This window comes from Misgurnus anguillicaudatus, chromosome 5 (assembly GCF_027580225.2).
Source record: "Misgurnus anguillicaudatus chromosome 5, ASM2758022v2, whole genome shotgun sequence".
In the NCBI taxonomy this organism is placed as follows: Eukaryota; Metazoa; Chordata; class Actinopteri; order Cypriniformes; family Cobitidae; genus Misgurnus; species Misgurnus anguillicaudatus.
The window spans coordinates 35,568,315-35,586,686 of record NC_073341.2 but is presented as its reverse complement, the minus strand read 5'-3'; the positions used below and the strand labels follow the sequence as shown (position 1 = coordinate 35,586,686).

General features: G+C 34.9%; 1 protein-coding gene across 4 annotated transcripts; it reads right to left on the bottom strand.

Moving 5' to 3' along the window:
• Window positions 1-1,180: 1,180 nt before the first annotated feature.
• sh3glb2a (SH3-domain GRB2-like endophilin B2a) lies at window positions 1,181-18,198 on the bottom strand. 4 transcript variants are annotated; one of them, XM_055168053.2, is made up of 12 exons: window positions 18,042-18,198; window positions 17,450-17,591; window positions 13,145-13,273; window positions 11,456-11,589; window positions 11,285-11,377; window positions 10,164-10,175; window positions 7,958-8,020; window positions 7,676-7,699; window positions 7,335-7,424; window positions 6,031-6,131; window positions 4,169-4,376; window positions 1,181-4,088 (listed from the first exon to the last, which is right to left on the bottom strand). In XM_055168053.2, the coding sequence occupies exons 1-12, from the start codon at window positions 18,102-18,104 to the stop codon at window positions 3,981-3,983; spliced, it is 1,167 nt and encodes a 388-aa protein (XP_055024028.2). In that variant the 5' UTR covers window positions 18,105-18,198; the 3' UTR covers window positions 1,181-3,980. The 4 variants fall into 4 exon arrangements, with proteins under 4 accessions (XP_055024028.2, XP_055024030.2, XP_055024029.2 ...); XM_055168055.2 differs by lacking the exon at window positions 7,676-7,699; XM_055168054.2 differs by lacking the exon at window positions 10,164-10,175.
• Window positions 18,199-18,372: the final 174 nt, after the last annotated feature.

Sequence of the window (18,372 nt, the reverse complement as noted above, 5' to 3'; positions counted from 1 at the left end):
TTTTTTCTTGTTTTCAGTAGCAATATCTAAAAATTCTTAAATCAAGATGTATTTTTTTGATGAGCAAAATGACCTAAGAAAATAAGTCTAGTTTTTAGACAAAAACTATACAATTTAAGTGAATTTATGCTTAAAACAAGCAAAATTATCTGCCAATGGGGTTAATTTTGCTTAAATTAAGTGTTTAAGAAAAAAGAAAACTTATTTTTAGATTTTTTTCTCACCCCACTGGCAGATATTTTATGTTTTAAGTTTCAATTTACTTGAATTTTATTTTTTTTGGTCTACAAACTAAACTTTTCTTAGAAAATACATCTCAATATAAGAATTTTCAAATGTTTCTACTGAAAACAAAACAAAAATACTAAGTAAATAAGTCAGTATAAGGGCTTTATTCACAGCAAAAAATGATTTTCAAGAAAAACAATTCTTAGTATTTTTGTCTTGTTTTCAGTAAAAATAGCTAAAATTTTCTAAATTAAAATGCTTTTTCATGATGAGCAAAACGACCCAAGAAAATAATTCTAGTTTTTAGACCAAAAAACTTTTAAACTTAAACACTTAATTCAAGAAAAATTCTATAAAAATTACCCCATTGGCAGATTTGTTTGCTTGTTTTATGCACAAAATAACTTAAATTTTATATTTCTTGTCTAAAAACTAGACTTATTTTCTTGGGTCATTTTGCTCATCAAGAAAAAGCATCTGAATTTAAGAATTTTTTGATATTTTTACTGAAAACAAGACAAAATACTAAGATTTTTTTCTTGAAAATCATTTTTTGCTGTGTTTGGACAACTTTAAAGGGCAATATTTTAAAATTATTTTGCGTTTGTTAATCCTCAGATTCTACATTTTTAAAATAGTTGTATATCGGCCAAATATTGTCCTTAATGAATGATCAATGAAAAGCTTATTTATTCAGATTGTAGATGATATATAAATCTCAATTTCAACATATTGACCCTTATGACTGGTTTTGTGGTCCAGGGTCACATATTGTGTGTTTATATGTGTTTATTTTATGATTTTATGAAGTTTGACCATGCAGCACTAAATAAATGTTAAATCTAAAAGAGCATCGCTCTCTGCATCTTACGTTTTTTTTAAACAAAATCTATTACATTCTAAAATGCTTAAAAAAATAATGATGAGTGGTCAAAAGCAAGGCTAGAGAGAGATGTTATCTCGTATGTGTTTTATTTTATCAGGGGTTCAATTGTGGCCATTATATATAAACTAAAATAATAATAAATAAAACACAGAATGGAAACAAATAAAATACATCATGAACATTTCAATCTTTAGCTGCACAAAAACGCTAAACTATAGTTATTCATTGGGTATAAATTACATAGTTAATAAATTAAAGGTAAAAAAACATATTTGGTTCAAAAAATATTCCTGATAGGTATCTTATTTATGGCAAAAAACAAATTAAATATGGCTTCTGGAAGTCCAATCCAATTGAACTCAAGTGGCATTCAGTTTTACAAAAGCACAACAGTAACGTTTTTTTATCAGTCTGGTTCGAGAAGCTGCAGTAATGACGTGTTGTTATACAGACACATAAACAGGCATTAAAATATTTCAGATTTTAAACACAGACAAGACATGTGACATATCACTATTAAAACACATAAAGCATATACTAAAAATATAAAAGAAAGATTATCTGAAAGACAGTTTGTTAACGATGTGTTTAGCATCAAACAATAATTCGCTTCTCTAACTAAATGGTAGAGCTGCACCATAAGATTATATTTCAATTAAAAAATAAGGTTTTCAGTAAAGTTTAGTTACTACTAGTCAAGTAACCATGTAATTAATTTTGAATGCACCAAGTATTCAAGCAATAAGTAAACTTTTTAAAAATATTTGTGTGTTAAACCAGCCATGCACAAGTACTGACACAGAATGACACACATATGCTGTAGAAAATTGCTTGGATTATACCGGTTTCATGCTGAAGCGCTATTTATCATTGTTTCACACACTCTTTCGAATATAAACGTTAATATCACGTCTAACAGTTGTAAATCTGTCTGGCTGAATGTTGTAGTTCAATCCATCGTTTTATTCTGACCACTTGTTTTTAGCTTGGATAAAGTTGAATGCTTAAATAATTACTTTTTATGCTTAAGCTTTAACAGCTGGTACCACCGCCCTTCTGGACCGCATTGAAATACTTTATTCAGTTGATCTATTTTGTCAATATTACACCAAAAAATGCAATTGACACTTACAGAAGTTGAAGTGTAAGTGCAACAGGCATCGAGTATTCATGCAAAAAAAACAAGTGTTACAGATCAAACATGTAAGACTTGAATTTCACATTCATATTTTAATCCAGTCAATCCATAATGTTGTAGTTTTGTCTGTAAATGCTAGAAACCATGTTGCTGCTTTAATAAACAATATTTTATCTGATGTTTAAAGATCACATGTGTCTGAATGAGATGTTGTAAGGCAGTTTTAATCAGGCATTATGAAGGTGTTCTTAAACTTCATAACAGTGCAAATATCTGTACATTACATGTGTGTAATATTAAGCTTAGTTGAATGGCATTAGTGGTGAGTTTTAGAAAAACCTGAAGAAAGATCATCATCTGTTTTACTGAACTACTGACTCAGTTCAGTTTCTCAGTTTGCAGAAAACAAGCAGCTAGTCAAGTTTGTACATGCTCTGAAAATGTATAATTATATTATACTATATATTACAGTGGCCGATAAATCAGAAAATATTTTGGGGGGGAGTGAATTATCGTTTTCCCCCCATAAATCTTTCAATTTGTTTGTTTTGAAAATGTGACCTATAGTGGTGAAAATCCTACATATTGTGCCTTTAAAAGGATATTAAAGGGACACTCCACTTTTTAAAAAATAGGCTCATTATCCAGCTTCCCTTGAGTTGGAATCCATTCAGCCGATCTCCGGGTCTGGTGGTACCACTTTTAGCATAGCTTAGCACAATCCACTGAATCTGATTAGACCACCAGCATCGCCCTCAAAAATAATAAAACTTGACTCTTAGTTACACCGTGCACCAAGACAGACAGAAAATTTAAACTTGCGCAATGATGTTACGCAGTGCCCGAAAATAGTCCCCTGCTATTAAAGTTACCAAGGGGACTATTTTCAGGCGCTGCGCAATATTATTGCGCCTTCCGCAGCCATGTTACAGCAGCAAAGTCCTTGATTATTACGCCGCAATGAGAGTATTGTCCTAACCATATCGGCCTAGAAAATCGCAACTTTTAATTTTCTCTCTGTCCCAGCACACAATGCAACTACAGAAGAGTCAAGTTTTAAATAGGAAAAATATCAAAACTCTTTGGTCATTATTGAGCACGATGCCAATGGTCTAATCATATTATGCTAAGCTATGCTAAAAGTGGTATGAAGCGGATCATTTTTGGAGGTGGCCTTTAACGGCTTTTTCATTTAAGCTCATCACATATTCATAAATATTCTACGCAATAAATGTTTAAAAAAAATGTACTTGTTTACGGTGATTACATTTGTGTTATATCAGCCACATTGCTTTCTCAATATTGGCTATTAAAAACGGGCAACCACTAGTTTTAAGCTTTTGGGAATTAATTATTTTTTCTGATATTTGACTGTTTCATAACGCAAAACATTGCATTATTTTATATTGGTCTAAAATGTAGATAGAGAGTTAATATTAGTCAAAAACTAATTTTAAATAATCTTCCTTTTATGTGTTTTACTAAAATAAAATAAAAATCCTGGCCAATTTTGCACTCAGCAACTGTCAATATCGATGAACTTCTCCAAAACATATCATACATAAATAAATTCAAATGAATAAAAAAAAACACTTATCATTCATTACATGCATCTCATTTGATTTTCAGTAAATTAACTGTAATTTGAAGACAGACATTGTATGGTGCCGTGTGCGTTCATGTCGCTGATGGATGTTAAAGCAACAAACTGTGTGTTTTCTCGCCTCTTTAACTCAACAGCTCCAGGTACGTAACAGGCACTTTTCCTTTCTGGTTTCCTCTCTCACCGATCAGCCAATCAGAGTCCATTCCAGGCACTGTATAGACTGTGATCACCTGATGATGGGAAAAAAATCAATTACAATACTAGTAAATGATCTTTAATCTTCCTTCCTTAAGTCACATGAATTGTTTACCTCATCTGCCCGCAGCGAGAGCTCACTGGAATCTCCTGCCTTGTAGTCGAATAGGACTTTGGCTTTGCGTGTGCCGCTAGCGGGCGGCTGAACGTCTTCGATCTGCAGAGCATCTGTTTCCAGGGGAGATGGCGGATTCAGGACAGTGGACGGGTCTGCGGGATCGCTGGAGGAGTGAGAATCCACCGCAGATGAGTCGGTGCATGTTCTGAAAGAGAGAACAGTTATGAAGGGAAACCAGGTGTGTCCAATAGCAAACTTCCAGATAAAATTGTTTAATTCTATATACAGGTGCCCAAATGTTTAGATCACATGATCACCTTAACATTATTCCCTTAAGAAACAGATCATTAATAAATCATGGCTTACGTGAGACAGGGGCATTTCTACACTGACATGTAAGGGCAGGGTTGCCAGATCCATGTAATAAAACCAGATTAGTCCAAAAGCATTCCAATGACTATTCATAGCACAAATCCTAAAAACGAAGGAATCAAATCCTTCCATCTCGAACCCACAGAAAAACATCAACTTCAGAACTAAGCTGAATGGACCTGGCAACGATGTGTAAGGGATATTGTATAGGGAGCTAGTTGTTATCACAAAAATAAACCCTGACAGTGTAATCAGGACCGAAGCAGAAGGTCTTGTATTACACTAAAGGGGCTTATTTTGCGATAACAACTGGCAACCTGTACATTATCCTGCTTATTACATGGCTATTTACCTTATAAGTAACGTAAGGAACATTAAATATTAATTCAAAATATCTCATTTGAAGTTCAAATGTAACAAACACACTATTTGATTTAATCATTGGTAAATATAGGTCTCGTACACACTGCAAACTTTCGGGAGTGACAACCGCATTAAAATGCGGGAGTGAATCCCCTAAATGTTCGTTTCATGTCTGTACGGAACAAGACTCACTCCCGAAAATGTGATGATTGACACAGAGATAACTATAGCAACGTTCTGCCGTCTCGTGTGCTTATCACTCACAGCTTTGACCAAAATAATAACAGCATTGTGTTTTGCAATAAACCTCCGTCTTGGCGTTGTGTATTTTACGCTTTTGTGAGGCTGCTTCACAGCGCGGAGCGCGCAGTCTTGCCAGGTCCTCGTCTTTTTTGTACGTAAATTCCGTTTTGGCGCTTAACCGTTTATGGCTTTTGGCTCATGAAGCGATCAAGTTTTTGGTGTTAATAAAGTGTGAGGGTGCCGGTCCCAATATTTAGATCTTTGAGGTAAAGCATTTAGATTTATTTCGGTTTATTATTCGATTTTTCTTGTTCGCTGTTTTTTTAGTGCAAGATCTGGCAACATTAGTCAGCAAACACTTGTGCATCTGTAATTTTCTGAACCGCGCATACAGAAGACTTTTTCCTCTTCTAAGCATTTATTTTTTCAGAAGAGAGACCTGTCCTGTTTATGATGAAACACTTGATTAACTACTAGTTGTTCAGTTCGGTTATGTACACACTGTGCAGAGTTTTTGTAAATTCGGTTGTCACTACCTGCATTTTGCGGGAGTTAATTTGGTTGTAGAATGCGGTTGTGAGTCCCGTAAATTACTGAACTGTGTGTGTACAGAACAGGATTAAGCATTAAAAGGTGAAGTGACAACTGAATTAATATGCAGTGTGTACGGGGCCATAATGTCGTAAAAGACGTGTATTTAATTTTTGTATAATATTAAACTGTACTTGTCAATATGATTTGCAGCATTCGGGTTACCGGGTTATTTTTAATTATCCGGGAATAACAAACCTGCAAATGTCGCGACTGGCCAATGAGAATCAAGCATTCCAATGAGCGGTGTAATAATAGTTAATAACTTAAAATACCAGTATGATGCGCACCTGCCCAGTTCTCTCTGCAGTTCTTGCATGTACTGGTGACACTGGTTATAATACATCACCTGTCCTTCCACGAACTCGCGCAGACAGCGCAGATGATTCACCTGCGCAAACACAACACACACAGCTGCTCATACAAAAAAGATTTTAGGATTTTTTTAATGTGAAGTTTACCATTAGCATGTAAAGTTTCTAAATTATGTTTTTAAAAAACATATTTTCAGTGATGTTGTGATGGTCATTTTGTCAATTGTAAACAAATGCTTTCACATTTACAGCTTTTTTATGAAGCGATTTAGGCTGGATAACAATTAATTGACTAATCATTTGCAGAATAAAAGTTTTTGTTTACATCATATATGTGTGTGTGCTGTGTTAATAATTATGTTTATATAAATACACACATATGCATGTATAATTTTAAGAAAAAATATATATTTATATATTAAGTATTTATATTTATACATAATATAAATTATACATAAATATACAAATGTATATACACATATACATGCATGTGTGTGCATTTATCTATACAAAGTAATTATACACAGTTCACACACATATATGATGTAAACAAAAACTTTTATTCGACTATAGATTAATCACGATTAATCGTTATCCATCCCTAAAATTATTAGGGCTGTCAAAAGATTAATCGTGATTAATTGCATACAAAATAAAAGTTAGTTTTTTGCATAATACTTTATACGACTATGTGCTGTGTGTAATTATTTTGTATATATAAATAAATACACACACATGCATGTATTTAAGAAACAATTACAAGTATATTTATTTAGATTGATATATTTTATATTGTATTTAACTTTTAAAGAAATATACATAAATAATTGTTTTCTTAAATTGATACATGTATGTGTGTATTTATATATAGATAATAATTGCATACAATACACACAAATATATTATGTAAACAATGTAAACAAAAACAAAAATCTTTATTTTCTATGTTATTAATTGCGATTAATCTTTTGACTGCCCATTATATGAAATGTATATACACATGTAAATATTTCTTAAATATCTACATGTGTGTGTATTTATTTATACACAATTATTATACACAGTACACACATAAATGATGTAAACAAAAACTTGTATTATGCAAACGACTAGTCGCGATTAATCGTTATGCAGCCCTACCAGTATGCATGTCATCAGTACTGTATAGGAATTACACCAAAGACCTTTGCACTGCTATGTTAACCATTTATACTTAGACTACATATAAGATAAATGTAAATATAAATCTGTGTATTGTGTGTTAATGTAGCAGGACTTACATGTGTGCTGCCGATCCCCTCTACCAGCAGCCGGGTGACTTTAGCCTGCCTATCAAACTCTGTCTGAGCAACTCGCAGCTCATGCTCTGCCTGAGAGAGAGAGAGAAAGCATAAGAGAGAGAGAGATTATGTCATTTATTTGTAAGAAAGCGTCTGAAAATGGGGGAAAATAAAAAATACACAAGAAATATCCATCTCACCTCAACTTTATTGAAAAACGAAAGCTTTATTTTGCTTACATCTACTGTTAGGATGTTTTGCATTATTATAGTGTAATACATAAATGAGAATAAGAGTGTTGTCATGACAATGAGGAGGAAGATCAGTGATGTCAGACTTACTTTCTGAAGCTCCTCATTCCAGAGCTGACCAGAAGAAGAGACACACAAACACAATGACATCATCATAACATGACAACACAACAGGCAGAAGTGTACACGAGTCAAACTTCAATTTAATACAACAGATCTCTGGATCACAGATATACTGTAGGAAAACACACAGCATGACAACAGCACATCAGGATTATACAGACAGACAGATCACATCTCTCATGAATGTCTGTATAGTATATGTATGTGTCTATGTAGTTTTGCATTTATGGGATCACAGTATGGTCTTACCGCAGACGCACTCGCAGACAGGACATAATTTCGTGGTCTGGTTTCTTGGAAGTCGGGCACAGCCTGAAACAAAGAAACTTACTTCAATATCCACATCATCCCAAACACGTCAATAATGTATAATGTATAAAATACTGCAGCCAATCCAAAACACACAGACAGAACAGGAGCTGTGATGACTCTGCCATGCAAACAGCCTGAAAGATTCAAAGATCAGAAAATCACCTGACAGCTCATTTAAATCTATACTGTATGACAATTAACCTTATAAAATACCAATGAAGCAATGTGTTAGTTCTGATCTTTCAGAATGACCAAAAAAGTGTAAAGTTAGTCAAATACAAACAGTGATCTTTGTGAATTTTTCAGTGTAAGTTTATTCTACACTATCAGAGTGAATATTTACTATGATTTTCTATGATTTTGGACACATCGTGCCACAACCGAGCTCAGACCACCTCCTTCAGGTAGTCTCACGGTGCACTGCACTCCGAGCTCCACATTACAGAATTCACCTTATACATTTTTCATGCGAACTGTGCCCTGTTTTGAACTAAAGTGCCAGTGTGAAAGCCTCCTTAATCACATTCAATTCAAACATCAGCCACTAGAGGTCATAGATGATGCTAAGCTAATAACTAAATACTCTAACAAGTCCAAATACACAAAAACACACTGAGTGCAATATTGCATTTCACAAGATTGTCACCAACTACAATTTTTAATTGGAATAAATACTTTAAACGTGAAAAAATATATTGATCATTTTATCAAGTGTTCTGGAGCAAATGTCATGGGTCGATCCCACATAATATATATTATAAATGTGCAACTTAAATGCTTTGGATGCTTTAATGGTAAATGCATAAATGTGAATGTAATACAATTTTAAGAAATGAAGTCTTTCACTTTATGCAATGCATTATTCTGCTGTAGATTTAGCTTTTTTGTTACAGACAAAAAGGTCTTTATAACCAGGGGTGCACATAACTGGTGGGCAGATGCGCATGCGTGATTAAAATAAAAATGCGCACCAGACACTGCTCTAAAAGGCACTTTTGCGTACCAACCCTGCTGGAACTTTGTTAGATAGTTACCTAATTTACTGCAACATAAGGGATTTCATCATGCATCATTGGTAAGATAATTAATTTTTACAAACGTGTTAAATTTTATTACGATTGGCCAATTTAAATATTTAAGCACAACAAGATGCAAAACAGATCGCAGGCGATCTCTTTACTGATGTGTTGTTTGCACGCACCTGAGATGCAAAACTTTTTAGAGTATAAACCTGATATTGTTTTTAATGTTTATCAAACAACAGACAAAGAAAATCTTTCCTTGTCTTGACTAAATAACATTTGTAACTTTAGTAAGAATTAATCCAATTTATACAGTAAAAACTAGGCAGTATTTTCTGATGACTTTAGTTTCTGTACTGTACTTGAAAATTACAGACCAACCTAAAAACATAAACGGTTTGATTTTATTTGTATGTTTGTACTATTGTATTTATTTGTGCTATTGCTTATAATTATGGTACATTCACACAGGCGTAAGCGTTGACGGTTTCCATTCACTTTTAATGGGTGACGTCATGCGTTGCCGAACTGAATTGTGGATCCGTCGGCACCACGTCACTGCCGTTGCTCGCGGCAGAAGTTGAACATTTCTCAACTTTTCAAGCGGCAACGCGTGCGTCAGCCAATCAGATTGCCTTATGCAAATAACATAGCCAATTACGCTTATGGAAGACCGGAGCATGTGTAACGGCCACTGTGATTGGCTGTTGGCCACGCTTCAGACAAGCCTTCCGTCAAGCATTAGCGCTTTCGCCCCGTGTGAATGTACCGTCAGATTTTTTTTCTGACCATTTACTTGTCTTTAACACTATTTGAAATTTATATGAGTTAGTAGTCATTTATAAAGGTTAAAAACCAGGCATATTTTATTTTATATACATCATCATCTACCATGTTTAAACCAAAGAGATATGGCAAAGAGAGTAGTCAGGAGATTAGTGATGATGACAGCATGTAGGATGTCGATGCTATGAATATTGTGAGTACCAGGCAGCATCTCCAGGTGCTACTTTGAGAACCAGGACAAAAAAGTAATGTGCACCCCTGTCCATAACATAATTTATACAAAAAACTAAAAGGATATTGTAAACATGAGAGAATAATACATGTGTGATACTCACTTCTCCCTCACACTGTGAAGGACAAGGCAAAAACACAAGGTTAGTGTGCAGTCAATACAAAACATTCACAACCGCACAGCACAAACAACAGAAGCTGCCTTTCCATTACCTTTAAAATTTCGCAAATTTAAATTGCAAATTGAATGGAAACGCCCAATGGAAACAGCAATTTTGCAAAAATGCTCGGGTGAGGTGGTTTTCAATTAAAAAAAAAGAATATATTGCAAAACTGCAATGGAAAAAATGTACAGGTCAACTAGCGTGCGTAAAATTCACATTATTATTCTTTAAATATGGCACAGTATGTTTGATTGGAGGAAAAGAGAGAAGACGGGTGGTTGACAAGCACACACTTCAAAAATTATTTTCTAGAAAAAAAATAGTATTTTTGTCCTGCTTTCAGCAAAAACATCTAAAACTTCATAAATTAAGATGCTCCTTCCCGATGAGCAAAACGACCCAAGAAAACAAGTCCAGTCCACAGACCAAAAATATCAAATTCAAGTGACTTTGTGCATAAAACAAGCAAAAAAATCTGCCAATGGTGAAAGCAAATTTTTCTTGAATTTAGTGTTTAAGAAAAAATTTTGTTTGCTTGTTTTATGCACAAAATCACTTAAATTATTTTTGGTCTAAAAACTAGACTTATTTTCTTGGGTCGTTTTGCTCATCAAGAAAAAGCATCTTAATTTAAGAAGTTTTAGATATTTTACTGAAAACAAGACAAAAATACTAAGAATTTTTTTTTTTTTTTTTTGCAGTGCATGACATCAAAATACAACGATTTGGGAATCTGTATGCTTTCGAGTAGCTCTCATGGTATTTTGATGTCATCTGCATGTCTGCGCGGCACCATATAACGTCGAAAACACCAGTCACTATAATTTTTTGAATTACTTATCGCGAGACAACAAAATTACGTTTTAGTCAAAATCATTTCGCAATAATTTTGTCTACATTTAGAAAATAACGCTAGAGTTTTGTGCAAATCTTTAATGGAAACGCAGCTAGTGTGAGACTAGGCTACAGAGCTTGAAAAAGGGTTAAGGATCTAGAACCCATTCTGAAACTGATATTCGGTTCTTTAAATGTTAGAAAGTAAGTCAGAAAAGAGGGCTTACGGCAGCTTTGCTCTCTGCAGCTTTGGCTTTCTTAAGACGAGCTTTACAGGCATCAAGATCCAAGCGACGGTTCTCCAAAAGCCTGCGCTCCCTCTGTGGGGTTTAACAGAACATCAATACATCTTTAGTACCTGATGAACATCTCCCATCTCAACATACAGATCATCTCACCGAAATGGTTCTCCAGTCGCCCTCCAGAAAGTTTCGCAGTGGTGTGAGGAAACTAATGGACGAGGTCTGGAGAAACTCTCGCTCAGCACCGCCCAGTTTCCTTTGACAGTCGGACACTTTGATCAATGTGCTCCCTGCACAGCAAAAATCAATCAATCAATCAGCAGATTCAATTAAAAGCATCATTTTACAAGTTCAGCCAATCAGTCAATGAGTTCAGTCAATGTACTCTGTTAGAATTAACCAACAGACATTGAGCACTTTTGGTTAAAAATAGATCTGATTCTTGTGAATACAGTCTGAGACAATGGTATATTTAGCAGCATAAGTGCTACAGTGTGCTAACAAACACATTTAGAAAGCTTTTGGGTAAAACTAAAAAGTCAGTCAGTGGCCATGGGTGGGGTTTTTGTGATGTCACATTGCACTGCTCTGGTTTAACTGGGATTAAATAAAAGAAAAGGTTGATTTTTTTATTGTAGGGTGAATGTGTTCACACAATGTCAAGACACATTTATGTCCAAAAGTACATTTTAAACTGAAATAATATTATTTGACATATATTTATATAATATAAAATACTATTTCTGGGTCATTAATCAAATAATTACATTTGTGAATTTCCAAGTGAACACCTTTGTACAAAAGATCAGATTTCCATACTTTAAAAGGCTTAGGTAAGACATCACTCCGACATTAGTCCTGAGCATTCAAAGATAAACATCATGTGCCTGAAGCCATCAGGTCCATTATAATACATTAATGAGTCATTTAAAACCACTAAGTGCACTTCACTCATCACAGATAAACAGAATCATGTCCACACTGCTGTACAGATCTGTTATCATTCACTACAGACAGAGATTATACATTCAACTTCAAATACACGATTGTTTATTGTATATATCTAATTTTTTGTCATTTAGTATTATTGCCATGACATTTGAGCTTGTCATTGTGGTTTAAGTGTTTGCTTTCTGAACGTTCTCTACAGCCTATAATCCACTACATAAACACGATTCAAAACAACATGAGGGTGAGTAAAGGATGACAGAATTTTTATTTTTGGGTGAACTATCCATTTAAAGGCTATGTGCATGACTTTTGAATAAGGAAAAGGAAGTCAGGCCGATTACCAAAACACACTTGTAGCCAATCAGCAGTAAGGGGCGTGTCTACTAACCGACATCGTTGCCTGGGTAGCATATGTGTGGGGCAGGTCTATCAAATGAATGTTCCAGATTCTATTGGGGTAGGGCCGTGTTTGTTTAGGTGATTTCAAATGTCAACATTGGCTTTCAGAGATCATGCACCCCGCCTTTAAATGACTGGTTTATATTCATGGTTTAACTCTCATTAAAGACTGATGTCATATCCTGCCTGATGACCTGTGACCTCTAAACACTATTGATCTCTCTGATGGGGAACTGAAAGTAAAATGCATCAGGAGGAATTGGTCTGGCTGTTTCCACAGAGCCTGCACCAAAAAAAATGAAATCAATCTGTTTTACAGAGAATATAATTGATCCTGGCAGCCTACATCTGCACAAACTGTACTGAGTACTCACAGCCATTTTACATTCGCAAAAAAAACAAATATTGTCTCTTAGATATCTGTGCTAAAACCTGACACTAAAAAAACACCACATTCATGCTGACTAAATCTATGTACAGTTTGAGATTTTTTACCGTATGGAGTGTCTGCCCCAAACTCTTTTCCAGCCTCCAGCATATACTGGCCTAATATCTCTCCATTAGTGGCCCGAGGTGGAACCTTCCGGTCAATTTTCTCATACAGGAACTCTTCGATTCGGGCACCTGCCAGACAAACAAATATTTAAAGAAACACAAATACAGCTGCGATACATATCAAGACCTACAACAGCATCATGTTAAACTTAGATCTGGTTAAACAGACAAGGCTTAGCTAAAGCTAGGACTAGGCCTTAATTAAATTAAGATGTTTACGCATCTTTTATAAATATACCTTAGAAAAGATGTTACTGGTGTGTATCTAGTGAGACAAATCAATGGCGCTGGCATATTTTAAGATCCGTCAGTGCAAGTTATTTTCACTTGAGACAGCTCAAACTTGTGTTTTAGTCTAGGACTACACTTCAGCTTTGTCTGTGAACCCGGCGGTTACAGTGCCGCAGAGATGATGTAACTTTTGGGTTATCACAAAAAAATAAGTTCTGTGTTTAACAAAAGTTTATGACATATATTTTGTCCAACAAGATAATCTTCACAGATGAACACAACTTTTATGTTTTTTTAGTCTAAATGCATTTACCAGAAATAAAAACTAAACTTAGGCTACAAGCGAAATAAACCACAGTCTCTTGAACCTCAACATCATCACCACCAGGCTTCCAACAAACACATTTAAAACATGTTTCCTAAAAAGAAAATGTTCTGTTGATAAATCTTACATTTTTTTTCTTCGTTTTCCCCCTTTTTTTGTAGAAATGTTTAACATCTTTTATTCTAGTATATTCAAAAGTGAAGGTGAACAGTTAATGTGAATGAAAATATGATGCAAAGTCTAACAAACATTTACATTTTACAGTGTTTTTCCAGCAACAAACCTGATCAACTATCACTCATTCTTATAAAATAATAGAAATAAACAAACAGGGGTTTTGCGCAACAAACTTCCGTATTCTGCAAAACATGTCAAATCACTTCCATTTCAGGTCTTTTGCGTGTGCTTCATATTTAACTTAAGATGTCTTCAAAGAAACTACCAAAGATAAGCATAAACAATGTCCATTGAACTAGAACTAGAATACCTTAACCCTTGTGGGTTGTTTGTGGACCAAAAAGCCACTAAATTCAATGGCTGTAAAATGGTCAAAAGTGCCATATTTTTACAAAAATTGTATGATTTTAACTCTTTAATTGCCAAGTTAATAAGTGGTGTCACTGATTTGGGAAAAAACACACACAAAATAACAGATTTTCAATATAAAAAGTGATTGTGGACTGAATTGTTTTTAACCTTTTCACAGTCTTGGGCATGTCAAAGATTAGTAAAAACCATGGCTTTGATACATTTTAAGTTTTTGTGCAGCATCAGATTTTATTTTTTTCTCTTTAATTAGTTGTTTGTGGCTTTTTTGCCCCATTGACTTCAATTATAACAAAATGTTTTTACTGCAAAGCCATGACATCATATAATCATGCATTCTTGATTGTCAGTGTTTTTTCATTTTGCTAAGTGGTAAGATTAAACTTTTTTTTTATGTTGATCACCATGTGGCACCATTATCCCTTTAGTAGGTGCAATGATATTACGCAGTGCCCGAAAATAGTCCGCTTTGTTACTTTCAACAGCAGGGGACCATTTTCATGCAGTGCGTAATATCATTGCGCCTGCTGCAGCCATGTTACAACAGCAAAGACCTTGATTATTATGCCAGAGAGCATAGTTCCGAACCAATCTGCCTAGATATCTCGCAACTTTTAATTTTCTGTCAGTCTTAGTACACGACGTAACTAAACAAGAGTCAAGTTTTAAATAGAAAAAATATCCAATCTCTTTGATTTTTTTTTAGGCGCGATGCTAATGGTCTAATCAGATTCAATAGATTATGCTAAGCTATGCTAAAAGTGGTAGCGCCAGACCCGGAGATCAGCTGAATGGATTCCAAAATGGTAAAAATCAACTGTTTAACTCTAGGGGAGCTGGAAAATATGCATATTTAAAAAAAAAAAGTGGAGTGTCCCTTTAACACTTTCTCTACACGTGGGTGAGATAAGACCTGATTTTCAGTTTGTTCGTGTAACGTTTGGTAAAAAGCCTATTACCTTTAAATATATCATCAGACCAACACTGTTGAATTTGAGTTCAGAACATTTAAAATATTAAAATATCCAGCACATGAGCAGTTTCTAAAGTACATCAGTGTTAACAGTGAAAACCGTGAATGAACAAAAGGGCAACGAACTGGAAAATGTGATGCTTTTGTGAAGTTCCTGATACCATCAGCACCTGTTCTGACGACATGTTCCCAACACACCTTTGATGAAGGTAATGATAAGAAGCTTAAAGATCAAACTGTGGCATGAATTAAATTTAATTTGTGTCATTTTCAAAAATATTTTCTGATCTGCAACGTTAGTTAAAGGCGGAGTCTAGATGTTTGAAAACCGCTTTGGAAAAGGAGACGGGCCGACTACCAAAACACACTTATTGAGAGTGAGGAGTCACGTGCCGATTTGGGCGGAGTTTGGGCCGGTCGGCCATGATGGTAGGAGACGCTGTCGGTTGCCAGAGGCAACTTCACAGAGGCGCGACTTCCAAAGCTCTTAATTTATCATTTCGGCAGGACAGAGACGATCTACAAATACGATAAAGAAAAGGAATAAAGCAATGCAAAAAGATGAGGCGAAAGAAAGGGACCTTACAGGAACAAGCTCACAAACAGCGTTGTACTGGCAAAGGTAACTTAAGTTTCTTCACACGCGTTTGTGTATTGTAATTACAGTGCATTTAGCAGACACTTCTTGACCAAAATGACAAAGTAATTAACTGCGACGGTTTCTAAACACGAGGTGTCCAATGTACACAAACGTTTCCAACATGTTGTGATGTAGAATATTTAGGTATTTATTTGTAATTTGATTTTAGCCCAATGCCACTGTTGTAACTTTACCAGGTTTTTGTGTTGGGGGCTGCAAAGTGCCTATGGTCGTTATATGTGTGATTGCAAGATGTAAATGATTAAAGAATAAAGCCATTAACAGTGTGGGTAACACTCTACTTGAAGGGGTGTGCATAAGACTGACATAAAACCTTCATTATTATTTATGACATGACACATGTCATGAATATAAAGGATGTTTTATGCATGTTTATGACAATTGCAAGTGTCGTTCGTTCAATTATGAAATTTTTAATGCAAATATGCCATTGCGGGAGATGTCTTTGTTATGCATAATGGTGTCTTCATTTCGGTAACCTAAAAAACTGTATTTCATTGTTCGTATGTTTTCCATATGTATCGTGTGAGGTACTGGAGAAGTTTTTAACGCAGCAGTAACTGCGAGACATGTTAAAGCAGGGTAGAATTGCGAAAAACTACTCTACTACGGAGCTAAGAACACACGTAAACAATCATGTTCTGCCGCCGGAATCCTGCCAACATGGCGGAAAGGGGGAGGGGCTCTGTACCATGACGACAGCTCCTCACTCTCAATAGCCAATCAAATAAAATCAAATGCCGGGTTGCGTATGTGTGGGGTGGGTCTATCAACCGAAGGTCTAGATTCTATTGGGGTAGGGGCGTGTTTGTTTAGGTGATTTCAAATATCAACATTGGCTTTCAAACATCATGGACTCCGCCTTTAAACTCTGTTTCCCAATGTTCAGGTTTGAGGTCACTGCTTAATGAAGTGAAATAAACCCAATATATTTTATATATAAGCACAATTTTAACTAAAAATATAACAATAATGTTAGGATTAATATGCATTTAAGCAAAAGTTGGCATTTCATCTACATTATCATTATTTAAAATGGATTAAATTACTTTTTCGAACACTAGACTTGAATAATAATGTTCCAGTCTTCTGTAAATGGGTGATTTAGATCATTTGTGTGTATAAATTAGGGTTGTCAAAAGATAAATCGCGATTTATCGCATACAAAATAAAAGTTTTTTTTTATAATAATTTATGTGTGGATTTATATATAAAAATATACACATTCATGGGCTGTATTTAAGAAACATTTACAGGAATATATATTTAGTTAGATTGTGATATATATACACACACACATATATATATTTTTTTTACATAAATAACATGACATAATAACATTAATTCATACATGTATGTGTGTATTTATATATAAATAATATATGTAAACACAGTACACACACACATATTATAAAAACACAAACTTTTATTTTGTATGCGATTAATTTTTTGATAGACCTACATACACTGCTGTGGGGGAAATATGACGCCATGTCAACTGTGATGTACCTGGATTTGGCTGAAGCAGAACTTCTGTCTGTCTGTAGATCTTCTCAGTCCAGTTTTTGGTACAATCGGCTCTGGACAGAAGATTCTCAAAATGAGCATCCAGCTCAGTTCTTTCTGCATGTCCAAATTTCTCCTCTGTAAACTACAGCAAACACAAACAAATCAACAGGGATCCATCTGTTAGACTTCAGCAGGACTGTAGCTGTAACACTGTAACATTACTGTAACCATTATTTTTATACTTCATCCAAGAAAATGCATTAAAATTCCTGATAACATAATGAAAGCAATTGATTGATATTTAAAATATGTATATATTCTTTTCCCATTTAACAATATTTTGTACGTTTCTACTTATACCACATTCCATATTATTTAACTGCATGACCACGCAGTAAAAAAATGGGCTGTTTACATGCATTTGACTAGAAGCTCTGAACTAAAACGTTAAATGCGCTGTTATCTGATGTGATGTAGGAAACACATGATGATAGAGGAGGTGCTATAAAGAGTCACGCACTACACATCAACCATTCACTTTCATTTACATTAAACCTCGTGTATTTATGACGGCATACCGAAGAAATCTTACCTGCACAGCCCGACTGAAGAAAATTCCCGCATCTGAGGCAAGTTTCCTCACGTTGAAATCCATACTGTTGTTAATGTTGTGGATAAATGATCAGGCGCTCCGCAGAGGCCACTGACTCTGTGCGTATATGTGCGCGCGTGGGTGTGCGCTCGCGTACGTGCATGTTTCGTCGTATTGTAGTGACATGTTCTTCCTCAAGGTGGCGCGTAATGGCTCAAAATCTAAGTTCTCCATTGAGCTGCATTCAAAACTTGCGACGTTATTTGTTGTATTGGAAACATTTCTAAAGCTGGCATATAAAGTATCAGTATAAGCATTTAGCAATCTTTCT

Excerpts from the sequence above, each read along its gene's own strand:
- sh3glb2a (XM_055168053.2), bottom strand. The coding sequence starts at position 18,104 with ATGGATTTCAACGTGAGGAAACTTGCCTCAGATGCGGGAATTTTCTTC. Across the intron at positions 17,592-18,041 it reads TCTTCAGTCGGGCTGTGCAG|TTTACAGAGGAGAAATTTGG; the intron begins GTAAGATTTCTT and ends TGTTTGCTGTAG. Across the intron at positions 6,132-7,334 it reads AGGGGATCGGCAGCACACAT|GTGAATCATCTGCGCTGTCT; the intron begins GTAAGTCCTGCT and ends GTGTTTGCGCAG.